Source organism: Cyprinus carpio, chromosome A20, assembly GCF_018340385.1.
Source record: "Cyprinus carpio isolate SPL01 chromosome A20, ASM1834038v1, whole genome shotgun sequence".
Taxonomy (NCBI): domain Eukaryota; kingdom Metazoa; phylum Chordata; class Actinopteri; order Cypriniformes; family Cyprinidae; genus Cyprinus; species Cyprinus carpio.
This window is the reverse complement of record NC_056591.1, coordinates 19450556-19477630: the sequence shown is the minus strand read 5'-3', so window position 1 is coordinate 19477630 and position 27075 is coordinate 19450556. Positions and strand designations below refer to the sequence as shown.

Here is a 27075-nt window from a genome sequence, read left to right as displayed (position 1 = left end):
TCCACACATAAATAATGAAGAAGCTTTAACTGAAATGGATTACAGGTCATCTCTGCAGTCACACATGATCAGCAGTGCAGAAAATTATTTTATGAGGGGCTTCTGTTAAAACATTGCACAAACAACAGTTTTGCATATGTGTAGAGTGTTTTGTGTCAAAACACGGGTAGCTGTTTAGAACTGTGCATTCACTTCACTTCATAGGTTATGCCATTTGGGAAACATCAGTAAAAATTACGAATAACAATGGGAAATTATTCTAATGCAAGATCACAGTGAATTTATTCTTCACTATTTAACTCAAAGATCTTGGTTTAATCTATTTTTGACTGCTACTGTTTTTTTTTTTTTTTTTTTTTTTGTTTTTTTTTTAAACAATGTTACAGACTTTTTAATCATGTTGTCATAGCTATTTATTTACAGAGTATGAAATCATATAAATGAGTTATGGAGTACCCCAGTTTTTATTACAGGTTGTATTTCAGGCTTGTAAATTATATTTTAGATCATATTAAGTTACAGCCTGAAGTAAGTTATGTCCCAGAACCACCATTTCACAAAAAGGTGCTAAACGGTTCCTTAATCATGAATACAAAAACAAAACTAAATGAATTCAAATAAAATAACTAGACGATAAATATATAAATACGATAAATATATATATATAAGTATGGAGTACAGTAGTTATTTTTAGTCTTTTTTTTACTATCCATTTTTGGTTCTGACAGTGTTCTTTTGTGCTAATTAAAATAGGCTTTATAGCTACTTCTGCTCCACAAAGAAATAAAAACATGAAGCTTTTAACATAGAAGAAAAGTTTTATGTCTCAAGACTTCAGGTCAGTTGTCTTCTAACTGAAAAATCACCCAAGGCTGATAGTGTATTATTTTTTATGCAGAGCACTGAGTCAGTCTCTGAGATGAAGGCTGTACAACATGCAGACAATCATGAAAAAAAAAGAAAAGAAAAATATAGCAGCTTCATGTTAGAGAGCGCTTTATTCAGAGTTGAATCATTAGCAAATAAAGTAGCGTATAACACAAAATTAAAAAGATAGCATTATATAATATTTATTATAAACCATAATGAAGTGATAGGCTACTATAAAGAATGTCATGGATTGTCAACGTAGGCTACTTCAGAACAGGAGTGAACAAGGGAAGGTTGCTGTGGTCTGTTAGAAGCGTCTATTTATCGTATTGGCACAACTTGTGTAGTTACTAAAACGTGAAAACGCTATTTAAATGCGTAAATAGAAATACTTATACTACTAGTGTAAGTTAAGGTTTACTGGTGTATTAACTATGGCCTAGGTTTCGTTCATGGTACATAAGTCACTTCATAAGCAAAGTCCTAAGGACTAAGATTTGAGTAGCCTCGTACATTTAACGTTATTTTTAGCTTGTCTGCATTGTAACTGCATTTGGCCTTCTGTGCGGACTGCCGCCCTTAGCTTTAAGATGGGAATGCCTCATTCATTAGCTAGTAATCGAGTGGCTATTTCAAGAGGTGAGTCCACGATCGTGAAGTGCTTTGAATCGCGCGTGCTCTTACAAATGAGCCCCCACCCACCCAGCATTTCCCTGTCGTGCCTCCTTCCATGCACACAGCAGCACATGGTTACAATCAAGCCCATAAATCATGCGCCTCCGATCGAATAGTCCGAATTAAGCACACATGCACATCAGATTGGGTCTGGCTGCTGTTGCAGCAGAAGAAGCGAGAGAAACGGTCACACATCATGGGGATGGATGGAGCCAAAAAGCCTCTATAGTGATCAATATCTGACTGTCTTTTGCAAATCACTGCAGTGCTTCACAGGTGTACACTCGAGTATTCTCATACGGATTGTCTGAACTGGAGCCACATGTCACATGTGCTTCATAGGAAGAACCGGGGCATCATCTGCTGCAAGCTGGATCTGGAGGAGGATGCTGCGGCAAGTGATACACAGAGGGCTGAAATCTTCTTTCTACTGGCTGGGTTTATTCGTGAGCAGGCATCCGGTGTTCTTCCTCACCGTTCCCGCAGTCCTGACCATCATTTTCGGATCCACGGTGCTGAGCCGGTTTAAGCCCGAAACGGACCTGGAGATCTTGGTCGCCCCGACGCACAGCCTCGCGAAGATCGAGCGGAGTCTCGCCAACAGCCTCTTCCCCGTCGACCAGTCCAAGCACAAGCTGTACTCGGACCTGCACACCCCCGGCAGATATGGCAGACTCATTCTGCTGGCCAAATCCGGGGGAAATATCCTGGAACTGGCCGAGCAGGTGCTCCAGGTGCACAAGAAGGTCCTGGATATGCGTGTCAATTATAAAGGCTTCAATTACACTTTCGCGCATCTCTGTGTCCTGAGCCACCGGGACAAGAGATGCCTCCTGGATGATATCATCACCATATTCGAAGACATTCGCTTAGCTGTTCTGTCTAACAGCACTTTTTCTAAGGTCCCAGTGAGCTATCCGAATACAACATTAAAGGTAAGAGGCATTGTCTGGCTGTGTTTCAAAAGCTCGCGAGCCGCCTAACGAGACGGCGCTTTTCCGAGGCTTTTGAGACGCAGCCTTTGTGTGCGATGGAGCGAAATTGCAACAATGAAACTGCAAAAACCATCTCGGCATATTGCGACTTTTTATTGTAAAACCTTACAAAACGCTCAGAATTATGAATAGACTCCTTGCTGCTGCATTCTAGTGTGTGCTGCCTCGGAATCAGCTGAATAGAAAGTTGACTACTGCACTCGAGAAGCCTGGTGATGCAATGTGCACTAGATAGAAGACACTCACCCAACCTAAACTTTTACATTTTATCTTTTTTTTTTATAATAGCCTACCTTGTGCAGTATATTCAATCAATAAAATTATGAGAACATATAAGAAGCAATATTATTAATTAAATACACTGTTTAGAATCCAGTATGAATAAGATAAGCTGTTACTGTAAATCATTCAGATGCAAACAGATCTTTAAAAACACTGAGCAAATTGCAATTACAAGAACCACTAACGTTATTCTGTATTAAGATTCCTTAAATTGTATTCACTTAGTTTCATGCAATTTTTTAAATGTTTTACACCCATACACAAGTAACAATCAACTAACTTATCATTTTAAACTGAGTAACAAACACATCCTGCCATCACAAGACAAGTTACTAAAAATGACAATAAAGCAACAATAGTTGTTGGGAAACAATGAAACCATATTAATTTTTCAGGCCAAGTGCATGCTGGGAAGACCATTGCTAGAATTATGAGCAAAAGCTGTGCTTATATAAGAAATGCTTGAACATAAATCTGCTTAAACGACTTAGATTCAGCAGTAATCTAAATTTGAAACAAAATAATAATTAGTACATTTTTCCTCAAATATTTTCAGTGATGTTCATCCAAATTTTGATCTGTTAAATATACTGTCGTTAATATATTGCATTTCACGATCTAAAATAGCACAGAATCATATATTGCAGTGTATTTGTACTACAGTAAATATGACAATAAAGCAACAACAGTTGTTGGGGAAACAGTGAAACCATGTTAATGTTTTAGGCCCCAATGAATGCTGGGAGAACCATTGTTAGAATTATGAATAAAAGGTGCGCTTATATAGGAAATGCTTGTAAAACTGCTTAAACTACGTAGATTCATCAATAATCTAAAGGAGTGATTATTTAAAATTATTACAGAATTCTAACAGAATGTATTAGTACTTTTTTACCCCAAACATTTTTAAATGATTGTTAGCCCAAATGTGTAGCATTAAAACATGAACAAAATTCTGTTAAATATAGTTTATATTCATGAGTAGCATTGAATTATTTCATGCAGTGTAATGCACATTGTTGAAATAAGTGTCCTAAACTGAGTCTGAATATACACTGAATATGAAGATACATCTTGTATCTTGAGACCTGCAAGACTAACAGTCTTCATCAAAATTGCTGCAGTGTTCACAGACGAAAGACTAAATATAACACAACAGTACAGCAAGCCAGATATCTTATTGTTTTCCCAAGCCTACGTCAGTAGGAGTAGGAGCAAGATCTGTGTGAATGAGGCGCTTACTGTGGCCTCTACAAGAGCTCATTCATATTGTGCCAATCTATTTCAGCACATCTAGAGGCTGTATTGCTGCATCCAAGGCTACATCGCTTTCTCAGCATAGGGAGATGCACTGTCCAACTCATTACTGGATGCTGAAATATCGAGACTATTGAGAAAAAAAAAATAACACTCAATATGCTCTGGATTTTTTAAATTCAGAATTGTTTTGGTGCAAAAATGATGTCGTTCAACTGTGGAGCTTGTCTTAACATATTTATCCAGCATTCCAGCTTCAAGCTGTGGTTTGATATACTGTAGCTTGTGTTTTCTTCTTGCCAGTTTTGCTTGTCTGACATTTAGCTAAAAAACATTAAGTACACACTGCTTCCTTTGAGAAAACCCCCCTTTTTTGTTATGGAAGACAATTTTAATAAATTGTTGAAATGTGTTAAATCAATTCAAATACCAGAACAAATCCACACCAGCATAGCTGCTCATTAACTGGCTTGCTGATTCTGCAAGTTACACATGATTATAATGTGGAATTAATATTAAAATGCAGCAGTGGCAGCAATCAGCCCTTGGTTCATATGCAAAAAAAAATTTAACGGCCTCAAACTATAAGTGCAATGAAGAATCATAGGGTATTAGAAAAATACCATACCAAACACATTGTGTTGCAAATGACTTCTACTGTATATCTCATTATTTTCATTTGAGTATAAATACATTATCTCTGTAAAGTAACAAGCCATCCAGATCCAACACAAGAGTAGTATTAGTACTAGTCAAAAATCAGATCGGAACTAACAAAAGTCTAAAATAACCAAGGCAGAGACAAACTTCACAACATCAATACCAAACTACTTCACACAAACAGAAACAATCGGCATGGCAGCCCAATGAAATATTTACGTAACAGATATGAAAATATAAAATTAATGCACTACTCACTTGTTTTAGTTGCACTTTCCAGGGCCTTCCTTTTGGCAAGTTCATCCTTCTGACTGATGTCTCCACCCTCTCTTTCCTCTTTAAGGCCCCATCACTTTTATGTTTGTATTTTATTGTCCATTCTAAACCTAACCAACTTTCGAGCCCTGCACATTTTTAATTATTTATTTATCATGGTCACAAATTATGAATCTATTCCCTCATTTTAGTAAATGTGGACACATATTTTAATTCTTCCCTTTTTACTTGTAATGTAGTTTTAAAAAAAGACTGACACTGCAAATTACTTCAATGTGTTATTACTAATCCACTAATAAAACACTAAACTATACAATATACAAATGTATAGTGTAAAAATGTGCAGTATATTGATTTATTAAACAGAGATTCATTTTGATTTTATAGGATATATTTTATTATAAGATAAATTATTTGGAATAAGTTTTTATGATCAATACATGGCTGCTACTTCTATTTCTTACAGTAGTCCATATTACAGATCTCAATTCATTTGTTAATCAACTTTAGTATTCCTCAGATGTTCCAAACGTTCCAATTATTGAACATATTTTTTGACGGCAGTTGATTTTCACTGATTGCGAAGTACACTTGTTAGATTGCATTCAAATTCAATTTCACTCATAAGTTTCCTTTAATGAAAGAAATGAATTAATAACTGGTTTGTTTTGCCTCTAGGATGGTCGAGTGTCCTTTATTGGCCATCAGCTGGGTGGCGTGGCCTTGCCTGTAAATAGCCGGGATCAACAAGTCAAGTTTGCTCGCGCCATCCAAATCACATACTACCTCCGCAACCTTGGACCAGTGGTGCAGGATGTAATTTCTGAGAAGTGGGAGAGTGAATTCTGTAAGCTGGTTCACCAGCTGGCTACAGACAGCCAGGAACTACACATCCTGTCACTTACGTCCTTCAGCTTATGGCAGGACTTCCACAAGACAGGCGTCCTAGCCAAGAGCGAGGTACTGGTCAGCTTGGTGCTGGTGCTTCTGGCAGCCACCATCTCCAGCTCTATGCGGGACTGCTTGCGTGGGAAACCCTTCCTGGGTCTGTTGGGTGTCCTTACCATCTGCATCGCCAATGTGACGGCAGCTGGGATTTTTTTCATCTCTGATGGGAAATTTAACTCTACGCTGCTTGGGATCCCCTTTTTTGCCATGGGTAAGTGCGGCTTTGTTCACAGAGACTGCGGTGATTGTATGTAGGATTATTATAATTGCTGTGTGACTCCTCAGGAGGGGGGTGGGGGGTTGTGTAATTGTTTTTCATGGCAGTCATCAGGGTCAGTGCTTGAGCAATAATGGGCTTCATCATTACGGAGGGAGAATCTGTGATATTATGAATGGAAATGGAAGATGTTTTTAACGTTTTTGTGGTACAATGAAAAAATCTGTGAAAGTTTGCCTGAAAATTAAAATGAGTATAAACTGATGTAGCATTAACATGATCTGCAGATCTGAAGGATGGTATAGTTAATGTACTGCTTATGATAAACCACTGAAAGTCTCAGTAATTTGTTGGCGCTTTTACATACAGTAGAACAGAATCATGTGGTGGGACACATTGATCCAGCGCAGTGGTTCTCACCTGGTGGGTAGCAAGTCCGTTCTTATAGGGCCATCAATGGCAAGAAATTAATTAACAGTTAAAAACAATGCTAAATGTAAATAATAATATGCAACGAAGAAGATTCACTCATTTTTATAATAGCAAAACAAAAAGATTTATAAACAGGGTCAAAAAATGAAGAAAACACTTTCCACATATCTGAACGTATTGTTTTGTATTGACTTCACAAGATATGCATCCAATCAAATTCTGCTGTGTTTTCATATTCATGTGATTTGGTAAAACCCAGCCATTTCAAGCAGATGTTAAAATGAACAGGCTGGATGCACTCGTTGAGAAAACCATGAAAGAAGCAAGGTAAAACTAGACTACAATAATTCATATCAGGTAACTTACATTTTAAGCACGTTATTTCCCGTATTTTTGCTCGGTCGATTGGAATAGTTCCAACGAAGTCAACACCCTACAGTACAGTGCTGTTTTGTTCCTGAATGAATCAGTGTTTTGTCGTGAAAAGTCATTTGTTGCAACCTTCTGGCTGATATATCCTGTCGAGAGACAGAAAAAACAAAGTGTATGAGATGAAGAGCAATATAGAATAATACATTTTAGTATATAATTTGTGATGATATTTTGTTTACTTTTGTGCCATTTTGTCACTGTGTTGGATCCATTTGATGACAAATGTACGATTTAGTCTCCTCCATAATAGTGTCTGCCTGACTGAAACTTAATCCAAAATTAAAAAAAAATAAAAAATAAATAAATAAATTATATAAGATAGCAAACATGTCATTGCACCAATAATTGCAGTGTGAATCTAAAGGAACATTTTAGCCTGCAGAATATTTATCCTTTAATGACAATTAGCTTACCTTCTTTCTATTGTTCATAGATTTTGGGAGAATAATAAGGAACAGTCATTAATTTCTGACAGAGCTGTGTTCTTTCTGACGTGTTATTTTTGTGGACCCCTGGGATCACAATCTAGCAAGCTAAAACAAACTTGGAAATTTAACGAACTCCGAACTCAACACATCTTGCAGGTGTTAAAACACCTTTAGATTTCGCACCTGTCTAGGTTGCATTAGATGCCCTTAGGTGACGACTGTCACAACCCTCAACTGAGTGGAACTAATTAGCTTCGGATTTAAAGCGTGTCGATTTGTTTTCACCTGTGGAGGTAGAATCATGATTCTCTCAAAACAAGGATATACAGGGTGCAAAAGCACAATTACAACCTACAGAGAATAACTGCTTACAGCATTCTTACTCTCAGTCAGTTACTGCGATGGGTTTGCTTATTGCAGCAGTGCAATAGCATAATCAACCATCAGTTACATGTGGCTTCCCAATTTAAGAAGACAGCAACATTGTCAGTGAAGAGACTAACTATACTGTAGGATTTTATGATGGATCAAAGTTAATAATGCTTGGTGCTGTACTGTATACTCACCTCTTAAGCTTCAGCCAGCCGTTTACGGAGTCCCTAATGATCTGGACCCCTCAGATGCTCAGTCTTATTGCAAGGCTAGCCCAGTGTGAAAGATTAATTGCTCCTTGACCACTGGATTTTGAGCTCTTTGCACAATACCAGAGGACCTGTGATTTACTGTGCTTTGCATTTGAGCTTCGCAGGAAGGACAATCTGGAGAAATAAATTTTGTCCCACCGGCGAAGATGAATAGTGACACTCTACAAGGCACATCACAATGTGCTGCGGGGACCCCGGGGACACGGGGTGGCTCCATCGAGTTGGTGAAGTGACATTGGATTCAAGTTTGTGGATGATTCTGAAAGGTTTTTTGATAGTATAGGGCTTTTCCTCACACAAATTTATAGTATGGCTTCAGAAGTCTTGGAATATAGTGCATTAGTTTGGACTACTTTTTATGTTTTTTCTTTGACTTTGTCTGCTTTGTCTTTAATGGGACAAAAAGGGTTGAAATGACATGAGGGTGAGTAAATAATGACAAAATATTCATTTTAGGGTGAACTGTCCCTTTAAAAGGACTTGGCAGAAGATGGATGCTCTGCAGAAAACAACATGCGACACTGTTGTCTGTGACAATGAATGGAGTGCATGCTATACCTTCAGTTAAAGTTTAGAGGTTATTTTTGTTCAGACGCATACAGCAAAGGGACTATTTATAGACTTGCTTCCTGCCACATGTCTTAGTGGCAGAGTGGCGAATGCTTTGTTCTGCTGGGACAAATGACAGGGTAGGAAATCAGTGTCAGAGTACTCACTCACCTGATCATCATGCACATACAGTAAAGCTGTTTGCTGTTAGTGTATGATAATAGGAATTGTAAGGCTAGTTCTCATAATATCACATTTATAAAGATAAATAAATATCTTTAAAGGACAGAGATATGAATCAAAATTTTTATTTCTGTCCTTATTTACTCACCTACTGTTGTTTGTTCATGCACCACAAAAGGATTATTTTTAAAGAATCTTCAACCAGCTCTTAAAGGTGTCATCGGATGCTACATGCACTTTTACAAGTTGTTTGAAATGTGTGTTGGCAGTGTGTGTACACAACCACCCTATAATAATAAAAATCCACCCAGTGTTTTTTTTTTTTTTAATCTACTAAAATGTTTAACTCTTTCTCAAATCAAGCCGATCTCAGATGCCTGTCTTTGTGACATCACACAGACAGGGCCCTCCCATGATAGTTTGATTGACAGTAGCATTTCAGCACAGACTGGACTGGTGATTTACCTTAGACCAGCCCTGAGTGAGCTGTCGTCAGTCAGAGCAGATATAGACAAGAATGTTTCCTAAGCAATTGAGGTGTTCTGTTGTTAGATGTAATAATTAACATAGCAGTCATCATTTACTCCCGACATCTGAGCCACTGAAGACACAGTGGGTTACATTTGTTTCTGAGCACATCCGTTTATGAAATTTGGCTAAAATATTATAATGGTACAGAAATGATAAGCATAAGAAATTAGATTGTTATATTAGAAAACAGATGAAAGATAAATAAATAACACTGACAAACACAAATGAAAAAACTAATCAAAGGACAGATAAAGCCAAAATTAGAAGAAAGATGGCTAGATGTAGCTTGTTACTAGAATACAGCTGTTTTGAAAACGTCTGAATTGTGCTACTGGAAAAATGCAGTCAAGTTAGTGTCTGGGTTTAAAGGTGTGTATGTCTGTCGTGAGCCAGATTGTAAGTGTGTGTACGTGTGTGTGCAGTGGCGTAGTCACTCCCCAGCATGTCAGTCCTATTGATTGAGCTCATTTAGGACCACAGACTGTGGAACAGCATGTGCCCTGGGATCTGGACCGTCTCCTTGCAATTCTCTCGACACAAGCATGATTGTGGCCGGTCATGGCTAACACACATTCACAGTGCCTGGGAAGCCCAATCCCATCTCAATCACCATTCTAGAAACAAACACGTGCAACCGCCAGCATTTACAGCAGACCTTTGCTGTCTCCCACAGGAAAATATAGATGATGTAGTGTTAGTAGATTGAAAACTGGCCATGGTGAATGCCATTGATTTGCCTCTGTGCTAGAGGGCAAGAACAAGTCCTGGGGAAGAGATTAGGGGTCAGATGAACTACTTATAACAAATGTCTTCAAGCATCACATATTACATGCCATTAAGCCTGTGGCTGGATAATTTGCCATTGTCAGAAGGAAGAATCAGGCTGAGAAAGGTTTGTTGAACATCGCAAGCCAAGAGAAAAAAATTCATTTGCATAGTTTGGTCAGGCATGATGTGCGATCACTGAATCGGTGCGTGAAATAGAAATAGTAACAGACGTCCATCAATTCTTCAGCCTCCCTCCATTTTTCATTAATATTCCAGTCCTTTTATCCTTCAGCTGTATGATTTATGTTTCACTTTTTTTTCTGATTGAATAATGGAATAATTGCCATTAAAAATACAAGTGTTTTGGATTGAAACTGTTTGGACTTGACAATATTTTTACTGTCATTTTTATGCTTCTAGGCCACTAAAAGGAAAAGTGATGTTTTTAGTGTGGGAGTACAATTGTTAAGAGAAATAGATCTTCCGGTGAAGGCCTTGAACACACTGACATACGCTGACAGTGGCATGTTTTACGATGACATGAAATGCCATCATAGATTGTAAGGTAGATTCTCCTGTAAGTTTATGTGACTGAAGCCACAGCATATAGAAGGTGAGAGATGGAAAAGGGCGATCATGAGCTATTCAACCACTTCCTTGATTGCTGCTTTCCTTCTATGACTGTAGTTCATTTTCTTTTTGATATCAAAGTAGCCTCATTATTTTGTGCAAAACTGATAATGAACAATTAAATTGTCCTCCTAGTGGGTTTAAGGTCAAGAAATTTGAACTGTTTAGTTGAAATAGTGTTGCCCATGGCACAGTAAATGCAGGGCGTTTTGTTCAGCTCATTTGGGGTCTCAGCAGAAAAGTAGGCCGTAAGAAAAATCTGAAAGTTTTAACTATTCATCTGAGATTGATATAAAGCCCCAACTTTTTTAAATAGTCTTCTTTTATTGGACAGTCTTTTTCATATGTGAATACTTTGTACTTTCTCTTGGCTATTTTTACATTGGTTCTTTTTGTTTAGAAAAAAAAAGAGATCTTAGGGTAGTTTGTTATGTCTTATTTATAAGTCTATTGATCAAAGAAATTAATATTTTTTTTTAATGGTTTTTTTTTAGTTTTTTATTTTTTTACAGAAAATAAATAAATAAATGGTATTCTTTTAAACTTGCTATTTTCAAAGAATCCTGTAAAAATATCATAGTTTGCTGAAAAACATTAAGCAGCACAACTGATTTCAACATTGATAATAATAAAAGTTTCTTGACCACCAAACCAGCATATGATTTATGAGGGATCATGTGACACTGAAGATTTAGCTTTGACATCACAAGAATATATAAAACTTTGAAATGTATTAAAATAGAAAGTAGTTAGTTAACATTGTAATACTTCACTATATTACACTATTTTTTTTACTGTATTTTAATCAAATAATTGCAGTCCTGGTGAGCATAAGAGACTTATTTCAAAAACATTAAAATATCCTACCTACCCCAAACTCTTGAATGGTAGATTATTGTACTGTGTTTCTATTGAAATGCAATCTTGAAATACTAAAATTTAAAATGGAAACTTATTCACTGCCAAACACAGCTAAATGATGGTTCTTAAAGTCAACAGCAGGACTGATGAGATTGATGAGGTCCACTCCAATGAAATTACATGTGTGTACTCAAGCCCTCTGCTGATTTACATGTGGTGCATTTGCACAAGCTTTTTCATTAGCAGTTTCAGATGCAGCAGATGTGTGGGGTGCCACAAGAAGCAGCAGGCTTTCAATACAATGATTCTCGTTACGACAGAAGTGTCACACCATCCTCTCCATCTTCTGACTGCAATCATTTGACTGGCTCCGCGAAGTGCCCAGCTTTTTACTTAGACACAGTTGTGTTGAGTTTTGTGCAGATCACACACCTAATCCTTAGCAGCGGGATTAACGGTGAGCTGTGATGTGTGCTGCGTTAAGATAAGGACATTTTTACTGTCAAAGGAGATGATAATTTTGGGTACTTTTGTAATGCAGCGTTTTCAGCATGTTTTATTTTTTGAACGAGAAGTGCTGCCTGTATACTGGTTTATACTGTCATGCAACAAAATGAAGCAGTTTTTTTAAAGCTTTTGCATTGCAAAAGCAAGATATATTTATTTGAGAAATAAATGTGAAGTAAGAAACTTTTTATTTAATGAAAAAAAAAAAAATCAAATATTTTTACTTAAATGAGAAAAAAAAACCTATTAGAATTTTTTTATTTGTTAAATGTATTTTTTCTTCATTTAAAAAAAAGAAATGAATATATAAAAAGCACATTAGTTCACCCAAAAATGAAAATAGCTGAAAATTTACTCACTGTAAGGCCATCCAAGATGTAGATGAGTTTGTTTCTTCATCAGAACAGATTTGGAGAGATTTAGCGTTACATCACTTGCTCACCAATTATTGTGATGTTTTTATTAGCTGTTTAAACTCTTATTCTGACGACACCCATTCACTGCAGGGAATCCATTGGGGAGTTACTCCAAATATGGTGAATTATTCCTTTAAATCAAACCATTTTTGTTGTAGCATTTGCCACAAAGAAGAACTATGACGATAATGCCATGTTGCATATCCAAAAAATGTGGTATTACCATTTGAAAATAAATATAATTTGCAAAATAAATAACTAAAAAATGACGCACTACTTCCAGAATATCTGTTCAGAGGATATAGGCTATTGTACATGTCTTGTCAGTGCAGCACAGAAAGACTGATGCAGTATGGAAATCTGTGTAATATTTTCCCCATCTTCTGTCACAACTGGACATGCTTTATGAGAGGTGTACAGAGGGCCCATCCGTAGGGTGTTTTCCTGCCAGTGATGAATGTGTTTGCAGCTGCTCTGGTGCTGAAGTTTTAAAGCAGTAATTTTGTTTAATGACTCACTGCACTGCAGCGAGAGAGGTGTTGCAGATCTTTATATTGAAGCCACGGCCTCAGAGTAGCTTTCCTCCAGCCGGTGCCGGCTGGAACTGTCCACGGGAGGCCTGTGAGAAACTGCCCTCTTTAGCTATGTGGAATGTTGTACCTGTTCACCAGCACCCAGAGACATGAGGTACAGCCCTTTATTTCCTATTGTACCCCTTGTGAGACTTGAAGGGAACACTGCAGTTCAGTTCCCAGGTGTTCTCACAAAGTAGCATGGGAAAAACGTTCTGGGGGAGGGAATTCACTATGAATAAATTGCGCCCACGGTTTTTTTTTTTTTTTTTTTTTTGTGCATGGGGTCTGCATTGTTTCAACACCCAATTCACTAAAGGAATTATGCAAATCCTGCAACACACAAACATACCCACAAAAAAAAAAAAAAAAAAAAAACAGTTTGCGCAGTGCAATTTCTCCTTTTGCATGTCAGTTCTGAGTGTTAGGTTGTGTAGGATGTTTTTACCACAATCCTGTTTACTACCCTGGGATCTGAATCTGCTTTTTGAAATACTGGAAGTCTACTCGACTACCATTGTTGGGAACTAAAAGTAGAGACACAACAATTCAAAATGATTTTTCAAAGTTGAGAATAAAACAGACTATTGGAGTATGTTTTACAAGAAAATTTGCGATTTTTTTAAGTAGAAAGACTACAGTCATATTTGGTTCAGTGTGTTACTTATGTTGTTTTTCAGTGTATTAACAGTGTTTCAGTATCTCATCTATAACAGTGTTTCATGTTTCTCTCTCTTATGTAGCTCTTATGTTTTACATTGACTAATACATTTAAAAAAATCAGGTTTTCTGCAAAAAATAACCATAACATTGCATGTCATTTTTTAACCTTGCATATCAAATATTTTGTCACTGGTCTGCTGTAGAATTCCTTTGACGGTCTTCTCAGTAACATTTGTAAAAATGAGTTTCACTTGTGGGATATTTCATAAATGTTAATATGAGTAAATGAACATATCTCTGGTTTGGTGCCAATGCAGTGATATTTGAGCCTTACCGATGAGCCATAAGACTAAAAGGTTGGGAAACACTTATCATAACATTCTTATTATTGAATACAGGTATTTTAATGATTTAAATATTAAAAATATAAAAACGTAAATAAAATAAAAATATACAAACAAAAACAAAATGATGATGTTTTATTTAGGCATTAGTACTGCACTGTTGCACTGTGAGTTTGGACAATATCACCTTCCAGATGCTAACATATCACTTAAACATGATGCAAGAGGGATTTCCTTATGTAGGACAAACGAGAGGCACTGGAATGGTACTAAATGTAATTAAAACTCTTTTAAGAATGACATGGTGATTTCTTTAGTGTGGGCTGAGAATGAATCACTGCAACATAAATGGAGTGCCATCAGGCTGCTGGTCAAGGGCAGAAAGAAAATATGCTCAGTTCTGAAGGTCTTATTAAATAGGACAAACTGCATATCTGCTAAGATCAAGCCTTTTTTGTCTTATGCTCCCAAGCAACCACATCAAGGAGGCTCAAGCCTATCTTCATCTACACCAAATAAAAAAAAAAAAGTTTCTTGTTATACTACAAATCATTTAGAATTAACATTCATATAATCCAAATGGCCAGTATTACTATGTTCCACCTTTTTTCCCTTAAAAAGTCAGAAAATTGTTAACCTGTTAATTACAAAGAAAAAAGTTAAATAGCTTTTAATTACTATAATCTTTTAGTAACCTTAATATTTTCTCATTTCTGTTTTATAGGTTTAATCTTGCTAAGTACCTCCACAAACTTGCTTAAGTGCCCCCTGCACTAGCACTTAATAAATATAAGAAAAATATTATCCATTATATTCTATCCATTATAAATGTATTCAGTTATTAATATCCACTATTATGTCATTCTTTTATTCGCTTCTCCTTTGAAACATAATTTCTTTGTGACAAACTTAATTTTAGACAGTCTTGCGATGGTATGCAAAAGCTTACTCCTAAAATAGCATACTACATCTACTGTACGCCAGTAATTTTGTTTCAAACAAGTTATGTCAAAGGGGGTCCATCCATTCAAGGGTGTAAATTAAATCGGGGCCACTAAAGGAGCGTGTAGTAAAGTGACATCTTGAAACAAGATTGACATTTTTTGCCACAGCAGCAGCGCCAAACATTAAGAAGTGCAGCAGCAAATAGAGTGTATTCAAAAGTGAAAGCACAAAGCCCTGGTATGAGGCTGCCGCTTATACAGAACAGAATAAGACCATTTCAACAAAGTCTAGGATGATTTCATTCGACCAGCACTTGTGTAATAGGGCCAATGGGGCTCTCACTGTTCCAGACATACATACATTTACTTCACTATCATAATTCAACATGATCATATATCATTAACATACAACAGTAAGGACATATAGGAGCAAACCCACTAAACAATATTTCACTGCATATTGTCCTTTCACACCTGCAATACATCTTGACTAGATCCAAAATGCTAAAATGAAGTGTCATTCTTTTCGTCACAAACCCTTTTCATGCAAAATAGCACAGATTACATTTTATTCACATAATTTTATTTTATTCACATAAATGCCCTTAGTGATGGGAAAGTGCAATATAACATGGCATATATACAGTATGTGCATTTTAGTAGACAATGTAGGAGTAGCTTTTAAAGTGTAGACTGTCAAGTTACAAGCTAAATATAATTTAAACTAGTTGAACTACAGCCATTCCACCATTTGAAAAACTATATGAAAAACTAAAAAAAAATATTAGTTAATGAATTAGTTAAATTTTATTTAATTAATTATTAACAGTTAATAGCATGAGTTCAGTGTTCTGAGGCAATTTTGACAAGTATATTGCTTTGAGACATTCAGTGGGAAAGTATTATTTTGTTTTCACAAAATTTACAGAAATGTTGCTTTGATTATTTTGTGCTTGTTGTACAAAACATACTTGCATTCTTCTTTTTATTCTTATGATCTGTGGTTGTTAGAAATTAATATATGTGTGTGTGTGTGTGTGTGTGTGTGTGTGTGTGTGTGTTGATTGTGTGTATATTGTTGGAATATTTTTGGAATATGTTTAAAAGATAAGTTTTTTTAGTTTTTATTTTTGAGTTTTTTTCAATGTTACTTGCTGTTTCTTTGTAATTGTTGTTGAAATTTGCTTGTTTTTGTTTGTTGTTTTTTTTTAAATTTTTTAATGTTATGGTTGTAGTATTTTTTTTATTTTTTAAATGTAATAGTTGTAGTATATTAAAAAAACACACACACACACACACACACACACACACACACACACACACACACTAATTGTTGATACATATGCTACCTAAATCTACCAGTCTCCACCCCCTGATCCCTAAACCCACCCATCTCCACCCCTAAACCTACCAATCTCCATGCCCCTAGATGTGGATCTAACCACACCCCCTGGATCTTGTGTTCTGCAGTGAGGGGCTACTGAATAAAACTTTCCTGGTTGGGAATCACTGAATTAAATAAATTAGCCTCCATCAGCCAAGAGATTACAATTCCATTTCCATTTAGCAAAGATGAAGTGAAACTTTTTTTTATCATGCATTAATTTTACAATTCTTTGCACATTTTCCAAATAATAAATGGCACTCACTTTGTGAATCTAATTAATCTTCTTAATTGGAGAATTCAAAAGAATTGCTCAAGCAGTAATAGTGTTGTTCATGAGATGGCATGGTCAGCAGTTAATCACAAATTAATATCTTTGTACATTGGTTTTTTTGATCTATATAATTTGGCAAGTGTATGCTACTGAACATGCAGTCTTTGTATTAGCAGCCTGGATCTACGACCACTGGGTGACCACCAGCCCACCACGTGCCCTCCTCATCTTGCAGATGAATTCACACAAGCTAATGGACTTCTTCTTCCTACTAATAAAGCTAAAAGCAGGGAAATCCAGTCCATCTGACTCATTACATTGGCATAATCCTTTATGGTTAATTAGGTTTTTCTCAGTGTCTTGTCAGGTCAATAAAAATTTATGATTTTGTAGAAAGAGGTAAGAGAGTAGTTTTTGTGACATATTCTTGACAGTGAAAGCATGCGTAGAGATGAGTTGCGGTGTCCTTGATGCTGAGTGAAATATTTAGTTGATGGATGAAAGTCAAAAGTATAAAAATGTTCAAAGGAATCATTGTGCACACACTAGATGTGATGTATGAGCTTGAGTGATCTCATAGGTGGATGGTAGAAGAGTAATTGAATTACTGCTCATCTTACAACTATCATGAAAGGCTTATTATTCCATAACTTTAATGTTTGACCACTATGACCGATGAATATGCCAGTATCTGAAAAAATGCTGATACAGTGGGGTCCAAAAGTCTGAGGGCACTTTGAAAACCAGAAATTCTAATACAAGTCATATGTTTCTGACAACTGTTGATTTTTTAAAACAAAGAAACATAAAATATATAAGAAACAATGCAGATTTACAGATTTTACTGTAAGTAAATCTATCTATCTATCTATAAAAAAAATTAAGTATTCATATAATTGCTGAAAATAATTATTTAATTTAATTAAATTATTTAATTTATCTATTTATAGAAATTAATATTCAGAATCAAACTTGATTGAGGGCTGTTGGATGAAAGTAAATTGTATATATTAGTATAAGTAGTTTGGAATATATATTTGTAATTAATTTAATTCAGATGCTTAAATTTCACTGAAAAAAATAAATTTTGTACATATAATATGATATAATAAAAAATATTGCCTACTGAAACTAGTCTGTTGTTAGATTTTGGAACTGACACAACTATCACTATAATCAGCCAAGTGGACACAGTTTTCACCCAATGCTAATGATATGAAAATTGCCAATTAATCACCCTGGCTGATATATTGGTCTTTCAATACTCATGGTTTTTTTTTTTTTTTTTTTTTTTTTTTTTTTTGTAGAAGTTTCTCTGTGAATTTTCCATGCATCAAACTATAAATTGCTTATTTTTTTGTTTTCAGGACATGGAACAAAGGGTGTGTTTGAGCTTCTGGCAGGCTGGAGAAGAACCAGAGAGAGTTTGCCCTTCAAGGAGAGAGTAGCAGATGCATTCGCCGACGTGATGGTGTGCTACACCATGACTAGCTCGCTCTATATTATCACCTTCGGCATGGGTGCCAGCCCTTTCACCAACATCGAATCCGTGAAGGTCTTCTGCCAGAGCATGTGTGTAGCAATCCTGGTGAACTACTTCTACGTATTTTCATTCTATGGCTCCTGTCTGGTGTTTGCTGGGCAACTGGAGCAAAACCGCTATCACAGCGTCTTCTGCTGCAAGATCCCCTCGGTGGAGTATCTGGACCGCCAGCCCACTTGGTTTAAGACCATGATGAGTGACGGCCACGACCTGTCTACGCACCACGACAGCGTACCGTACCAGGACCACTTTATTCAGCACTTTCTGAGGGAGCATTACACAGAATGGATTACCAACACCTACGTCAAGCCTTTTGTGGTTATCCTCTACCTGATTTATGCCTCCTTTTCATTCATGGGATGTTTACAAATCAGCGATGGCTCCAACATCATTAATCTGCTAGCTAGTAATTCTCCCAGTGTGTCGTTCGCCCTGACCCAACAGAAATACTTTAGCAGCTACAGTCCGGTAATCGGGTTTTACATCTACGAACCCATTGAGTATTGGAACTCCACAGTACAGGAGCACCTCAAGACACTGGGCCAGGGCTTTAATAAGATTTCATGGATCGATAATTACTTTCACTATCTGAGGGTTGTGAATGTCAGCGCCTCAACCAAAAGTGATTTCATTAACATCCTCAAGACTTCTTTTCTGAGGAGCCCAGAATATCAACACTTTGTAGACGACATCATTTTCTCCAAAAATGGAGACGAGTATGATATCATCGCGTCCAAGATGTACTTGGTGGCCAGGACGACTGAGAAGACTAGGGAGGAGGTCGTGGAGCTGCTGGAGAGACTTCGACCTCTCTCCCTCATAAACAGCATCAAATTCATTGTTTTTAACCCAACGTTCGTGTTCATGGACCGCTACAGTTCCTCCATCATCTCCCCAATCTTAACATCAGGTTTCAGCGTGCTCACTATTCTCATCCTCACCTTCTTCCTGGTCATAAACCCACTGGGGAACTTCTGGTTGATTTTGACTGTCACCTCTGTGGAACTGGGTGTCCTGGGTCTCATGACGCTCTGGAATGTAGACATGGACAGCATCTCTATCCTGTGCCTTATTTATACTCTCAATTTTGCCATGGATCACTGTGCCCCCCACCTCTACACATTCGTACTGGCCACTGAGCACACGCGGACTCAGTGCATCAAGATCTCTTTAGAGGAGCATGGGGCGGCCATTTTGCAGAACACCTCGTGTTTTGTGATTGGGATAATGCCTCTTCTATTTGTGCCTTCTAACCTGACCTACACACTGTTCAAGTGCTCCCTTCTCACAGCCGGCTGCACAGTGCTGCACTGTTTCGTCATCCTACCTGTGTTTTTGACATTCTTCCCGCCTTCTAAAAAGCGCCACAAGAAAAAGAAACGGGCCAAACGGAAAGAGCGGGAAAGAGAGAGGGAGCGGGAGAGGGAGAGAGAGGAAACTGAGTGCATTGAAGTCAGGGAAAACCCAGACCACGTAACCAGTGTTTGATTGAAAGATGTGTGTGAACATAATTGGTATGATATCAGCTCCTGTCCATTAGGGGGCGACGTCAGGCAGCACTTCACAGGTCCAGAGGTGGCCGAGTCTGGCACTCTTGCCCCTGGGATGACCCTTGCGACCCTAGCAATCAACAGCAGTGCTGTCCAGAGTTAAAAACCCCTTCTCACTCATTTCTTGTGTACACTTCGTCCAGAACAGTGTATAACATCTGCAGCTGCTAGATTACATTAGCTGTTAACATGAAAGGTTTGCGTTAGAAGTTTGTCTGTATACACGAACTAATACAAAAGACCTAAACAGAAGGCCTCCAAAAATGTTAGCCTGAATCTAAGCAGGTGGTTACCTGCTTATTTTAGATTTCTAGGGGTACTCTCAAGGGTATTCATATATAGACTGAGGGTACGTGTTAAGGTCACTAACGGCGTTAGATCACAAAAATGTGCTTGTTCACTTTAGCCGCGTTTCCACCGCTGGAACTTTACCAAGGAACTAGGGACTTTGGACTGGTACTCGGTGTGTTTCCACCGCAGGAACCAGGATCTAAGTAAAGTTCCAGGTAGAAAAATGCCCCTCAGAAAGTCCCTGCTCACGAGGTAGTACTTTTTCAAAGGTCCGAAACTTTCGGGGGTGGGACTTGGGCAATAAACATGCGGATTGGTTGAGTTCACGCAGCATTGTGATTTCCACCACCATTTATTCTGATCATTTTCCAAATATTACTGTTATTGTGTAATGAAATGTAATTTAAAAAGTATTTCAGGCGAGAATGTAGTTGTTTAAAACTCAAATCTGCGGTTTATTTATAAAGACAGCAACTATTTAAAAATCTGTTTTGCTGATTTCGGAGACGATCAGCTCCACGCGATCAGTGGGAGCTCAGTGCTTATGTATCCGCCTAGAGCAGTCTCAACTCGGCTAGTCCTTCTGATATTTTTTCCGCTGGCTCTGATATCTCTTTAGTGGTTAAACATAAAATATAATTCATTTAGGGTAAATCTAACAGGTAATCTTTGTTTTTTTTTTCAATTTATCTATATGTTAAAATGAAAATAAAAAGAGGAAATTGATATAATATTTCGTTTCATTGTAATGTAGGCTGTATATATACACATTTCCCTGAACGAAGTACATTTCTGCGGCTATTATTATGTTTAAATGAAAACGAAAGGAGGCAGTGGTATTTGATATCATATTTCGTCTTACTGTAAATATACAGTGAGGAAAACTGCAGTAGCCAAGGCGAGCTTGACTGATGTTATCAAGTACGCTGCTGTTTGCAGAATTACTGGACTTGCGTCGTTTCGTCCGCGGGAGATCACACTCCCGAGTCGAAGTCCGAACTACCGAGGATGCAAGTCCGAAATTTGCGTACTTTGTATTGAGAAACACGCGCAGGTGTACTTCACCAGACTATTTGCCTAATCTTTACCGTACTTTAGACCACGGTGAAACGCAGAAAGCAACAGGTCTGTAGGGGAAAATAGTTCCTGGGGAAAAAAGTTCCCGGGGAAAAAAGTTCCTGATACAATTGTTCCAGGTAATTTTGGTGGAAACGCGGCATTTGTTTTGTAAGAGCAGATATCAAAACAAGTACATTTACTCTTATTTAGCACCAAAATGATTCTTTTTGATCACTCCGTGTATTTCTACCCTTACCAAAAAGTAGTATACTTCAAGTTTATTTTATTAAGTATACTTAAGTAAAGTTCAAGTATATTTAGACTTTTGTAAGTATAAGTCAAGTATACTTAAATGTCATTTTTTAAGTATATTTCTGAGAAGTAAATAAAGCCCATTTCTGAGAAGTACATAAAAAGTAAACTAAAAGCATACTTTCCTATTTTTAGGTTAAAAGAAGTATACTAATAGCACACTTGAATAAACTTCTTTTTCGTAAGGGTAACCATTATGCACCTCACGTTCCTTCAGCCTTTTGCTTACATAATTAATCAAGACCAACTCTGTTTAAAAATAACTATGTGAAAAATAGTAGCGAACGGAAGGAGCAGTTTTCAGCGTCCATCAAATTACGCAGCACTCTCCTACAAGTAACACTTGGCATGCATTCATCACAGATGTCCTGTAGCAAATCTAATAGTGTGTTTGCAGTTTCTCTGGTAGCAGTTATTTAGACGTATTCACAGAGACTCCCCCCGAGAGGTCCGACCTTATACCTAGAAAATATCCTCCGAGCAATGCATTAGTCAATAGAATGAATTATTAAGGCTTGTAAAAGGTGTTTTTCTCCATTAAATGTTCGGTGAAAGTACATTTGTCAAATTTGACATTTAGCAGATATTTAGAGTGTAATTTGTTTTACTCTTCCGGTTAAATAAACAGTGTCAGCAGGTCTTTTGTGTGGAGACCACAGACATGAATCACTAAAATGTTTTGCATATAATATTAAACTGCATATGCCGTTTAAAAAAGATTTTCCAAAACACCCAAATGACTCATTCATGAGAAAAGAGACGTATAGCATGTCTTAAAGCTGCACTGATATGGTCTGTTTGTTTGTTACAAAACCACAAATCTTGCACCTGTTCATGTAGTTAAACTGAGCAATGAAAAAGAGATTAGAGTGTTTTCCTTTCTGTTGTTTTGTTATTTGCACATTAGACAGATTCACTGATGGCTGTCGTCTAAAATACAGTACAGTGTCAAAAGACAAGAGTAGATATTGTTTTTGAGTGTAGCATGTTTTGTCTGTATTTGTGTGTGTTTGCGCAGATGAGCAGTGCAGATGATATACACTGTGTTCACGCTGAAGTAATATCTTGCACAAATCAATATAAAGGTACATTCTGGTGGAAATTAGTAGGTCTGTTATGTTAGAATTGTCGGTTCTCTTGTCCAGAGGTCAAGATATCAGGTGATGTTGTGTATTATCAGAGCAGTCGATCCAGACCATTTTGAACTATGGGTTATTTTATGTGTCACAATTATGTATAGCACCAGTCAAACCTGTTGGTACTGTAACTCTTTAAGAAGCAACACAAAAGGTAATGTGGAAAATGTAAACATGAAAGGAGTAGTTCACCCAAAAAATGCAAATTCTCTCATCATTTACTCACCCTCATGTCAATCCAAACCTATATAACTTTCTTTCTTCTGCAGAACACATACAAAGATATTTTGAGGATTGTTTTTGTCCATACATTGGGGTCCAAAACAACACCATATATGTTCGGAAGGAAATGAGGGTGAGTCAAGGATTACAGAATGTTCATTCTTGGGTGAACTATCCTTTTAATGTAAAAGTATCTGGAATGGACTGTGTAGAAGGAGGCAAAAATCAGCAGATGTTTGTTTTTTGCCAGTCGTATTCCCCCCATGCCTGTTTCCGGGAAGCCTTTTGGTTAATGTTCCAATAATCACAAATTAACAATCTTTAGTATAAATATTTCATCAACCTCTGATTGTCCTAATCAGCAGTGTAAAGGTGTAATCAAAGTAATTATATCCTTATCTCATACACAAACTGTTCTCGTTCGTACCATGTTTCAATTGGTTCAGATGTAGATTCAGATTGATTCTAGAGCAATCATTGCAATGTATGCGTCAACATGCCCTTCCCCCCCCAAAAAAAATGCTAGCTTTTGTCCTGCTGTGTATATTGTACACATTTCGCAATCATCAAACTGTGCGAAATGCATGTGGTTGCCAGAGCCTTACTGATCCAGTCAAACAGCTGGGTTCATTGTGGAGTCATTCCAAAGGCAGAAGGCCTCTAGTTGGGGAAAGTTTCGTTGACTAGAGTTTACTTGAGAGGTTGAGATACATGGACCAAAGGTTTGCTATAGAAAAGTCCATTAGAAATGATAAAACACTTTATGTACAGTGGTGATCTTATGTTGTCATTGACTGTTGTTTAAATGTCACAGGTATTGGGCACCTCGAGATAATGGCCATCGTGTTTAGATGCAACATTTCAAAACCAGTAGGTTTCATAAATATTAGTCAATGGAGCTTTTTATGTACTTAAGTGTCTAATATCGATGGAATCCCCATATATGTAAGAGCTACATAATTTGTGTTGGAAGAGGGCATGAAAATTAACTATACAAAGACACGAGATGCATAACGAAAATTATGAAAAATCATTTACTTCCCAAAATGACTGTGTATGCATGTATTGTATGTATGCATGTATTTGGTTAGTGTGTGTATTTTTCCCTGACATTTGGAGAGCTGTAGTTGCTGGAGTGGACACTTTGTTTTAATGCATACTTGATACCATCTTCAGACATTTTTGTTTTACTTTTTTCTGGTGTGCTTTATGCCAGTAGGAAAAATTATGAATTGTAAAATAAATGTATATATTTTTCTTTACTTTTTTTTTTTTTTTTTTAAGAAACAAGAATTTGATTTTTTTTTTTTTTAAGATTAAGGTCATGTTATTATAAAAAGCAATAAAGAACAAAAAAAGTAAAAGTAAAATAAAAGTAAAATAATTATATAGTCAGTAGGCCAGTAATAACGTATGGAATGTTATTTGCATCCTCCCAAGTCAGTTCTTACCACATCTTTTGTTGTTACTTACTATATTTAGTAGCCTACATGAAAACCACAGTGTAATTTTGCAGGAGACAACATCTCTCCCGGCATAATCCATTTCTTTATAGGTGGCTAAAACTGAATTTTAATTATAAATCTTAATTATAATGCAATGTGTAGTCATAGGTATAGAGAGTTTATAAGAAATTTGCGGAATATATTAATAAAGCAATTAAAACGCCAAATAACTATGTTGACAATTCAGGACACTTAATTAAGTGTGTATATTCGTCTACTAAACTGCTGATCATAACTTTAGAATCAAGACTATACAGATGAAAATCTGCATACTGTTTTTTTTGTTGTGATGTATTTTCTTGGATCAGACCATAAATCACTTAGTCGACATTCTTATTATCTTCTTTATTTAACTTCAAAGTGGCCCACAAATCAACACAAAGTCAACACCGTTTTCAGTAAAACTACAGACTTCAGGCACGCAGCTACGTATTCTGAGGGCCATAAATCAAATATGCACTTTTGGGCTCAAATCATTTTGACAACAATCATGTCACATTAGATTTCATAAGCTAAGACTGCAAGTCATTGCTGAACATATTAGTTGTTTTCATTAAAGGGGACTCATTTTGCTGTACCCCATTTTCTGGAAATGCAGCCTCAGAGGTCAAACAACAAACAGATAGTTTTACTGTTTTACCACTCTGTGATATTTAAAAGCTCATTTTACTCATTTTAATTTTCAGGTCAACTTCTGATTATTTACTCAGTAGATGTATAAACAACAGGTCAAAAACAACACATTTGAAGATTTAATTTAATGACATGCATATTCTTTTTCAAACTAAACATTTACATTACAACTGGGGTTTGCTATATAGAATACAAATAACAGCATAGATCTTGTTTGGTTTTCTGTTGTGTGTAGTTTTAACTGTACATTACATTTAACTTTGCCATGGACAAAAAAAAAAAAAATGTTGTTTCCCCTCTGGTACAAGTCTTTTTCAGACTCTGCCAGGGTCCAAAGTTAAACTTTTTAAATTAAATTCAGTGCAATTCTGTAAGGTGATCTTGAGCTTGGAAAAGGCACTATATCAGTATTCTTTTTCTTACTCTTAAACCGAAAATGCAAGTAGAATGGCTTTGATGGCTTACTTCAACAGTTACTTCAACAAAATACATGTACAAATGTACATAATAATTTTTTTCCCCCTATATGTGAAATATTCTTCACAGTTAAGCCAACAAAATAAAAATATTAAGAACAAAAGCAACAATTAATCTTCATATATTTGTGCAGTCATATTTCGCTGCAAGACTATATGACGACCTGCTAATTATTGTCATCAGGATTTTTGTAAAATAAAAATAAGGTGAAACAGTTCCATGTCAGGTTACAAATATTAATGATGTAAAATTTCTCAACGCATTGACAAGTGTAACAAAAAAGTTCATTTTGGATCCTGGCCATAGCAATGATATATAACCATCTCTTGTTTTCAAGTCCAGTGTTTAGCTAGGTTTATCAAAACAAATCAGCTAAAATGACCAAGCTAAATATAAATCTGACATCTTAGACATCAGCTTTACCATGCTGAATGGTATAACAAGCTCTTCACTGTTGAGAACTTAGATTTACAAGAGGCTACATAATTTGTGACCCCAGTTCACATAATGAGCCCAAAACATTCATGTCTTGTGTTTGTATAAGCCAACAATAAGAAGAGAAGGCAGCTTCTTCAAGTTGTTCACTGCTGTATCTGTATAAACTCTGCTGTGTAGTTTTTACAGTAAAACCATCATCATGCATAATATGTGTGAGGGCAAGTTTTAATTAATTTTTTTTAAGTCGGTGCTAATTAGGAGTGACTTGTCAGTGATCTGATTTGGCGACTTATATTAGGAAATGATACTTGACAATGCAGAGTAATTGGTGTTTAAGATAATGTTCTGTTCTTTATGTTTGGTAATTTTGTTGGCATTTATTTCTTTAGTGTTTAAGATAATGTTAATGAAGCACTCTGAATATGTGCGATTGTTATCACGTGTTATCAAGTGCTCATCAGCTTCGTTGAAACAAAAGAATTAGACAAGAATTAGACTGCCATGGATTGTGTCATATCAAAGCTTTTAAAATGTTAGCATTTACGATCAGAGTCCCACAAGTTCATAAAATTTGAGACAGTTCAAAGTGCTAAATATATTTTAATGTGACCATTTGTTGTATGTATTACCAGCAGTAAATTTTTATAAGCTGCATACACGATGCAAAACGTAATGTGAATTTTCATTGGTTCATCTAATGCAATTAGTACATACCTAATTGGTAAATAATAATGAGACTACCTAAATGAAATGTAACCTACAAGGCTCACTGTTGTCTGCTTAGTATATAAGATAGTTCTTAAAATAAAAAAAGAAAATTTCACAAGTCAACCTCAATACAAAGTAGTTAATTAGTATAACTTTACTGACAAATTTAACAGTTAGTCAAATCCATTCATGAGCCAAAATATGTGAGATTACAAAACATAATAGGGATGTGAAATGGTATTACAGTAACATGGTAGTCTACTGCATTTTATTATTTAGGGTCATCTAAGAGTAACACTAAGTGAGATCTTTAGGTAAAATAGCAGTGTAACATTTTCAAAATGGCACTAAGATGATCACCACATTTGAAATTATGGTTAAGATACTACAGTACGTATGCAATGTGCTCTCTGTCTTTTTTTATTAACACATTAGTTCTAAAGCATGAAGGTTTAGTTC

At 36.4% G+C, this 27075-nt stretch overlaps 1 protein-coding gene across 1 annotated transcript; it reads left to right on the top strand.

Moving 5' to 3' along the window:
• Positions 1-1403: 1403 nt before the first annotated feature.
• Positions 1404-20557, top strand: LOC109080396 (patched domain containing 4). Its single transcript, XM_019095463.2, has 3 exons — positions 1404-2480; positions 5694-6174; positions 18110-20557. The coding sequence occupies exons 1-3, from the start codon at positions 1875-1877 to the stop codon at positions 19771-19773; spliced, it is 2751 nt and encodes a 916-aa protein (XP_018951008.1). The 5' UTR covers positions 1404-1874; the 3' UTR covers positions 19774-20557.
• The last annotated feature ends 6518 nt before the right edge of the window (positions 20558-27075 follow it).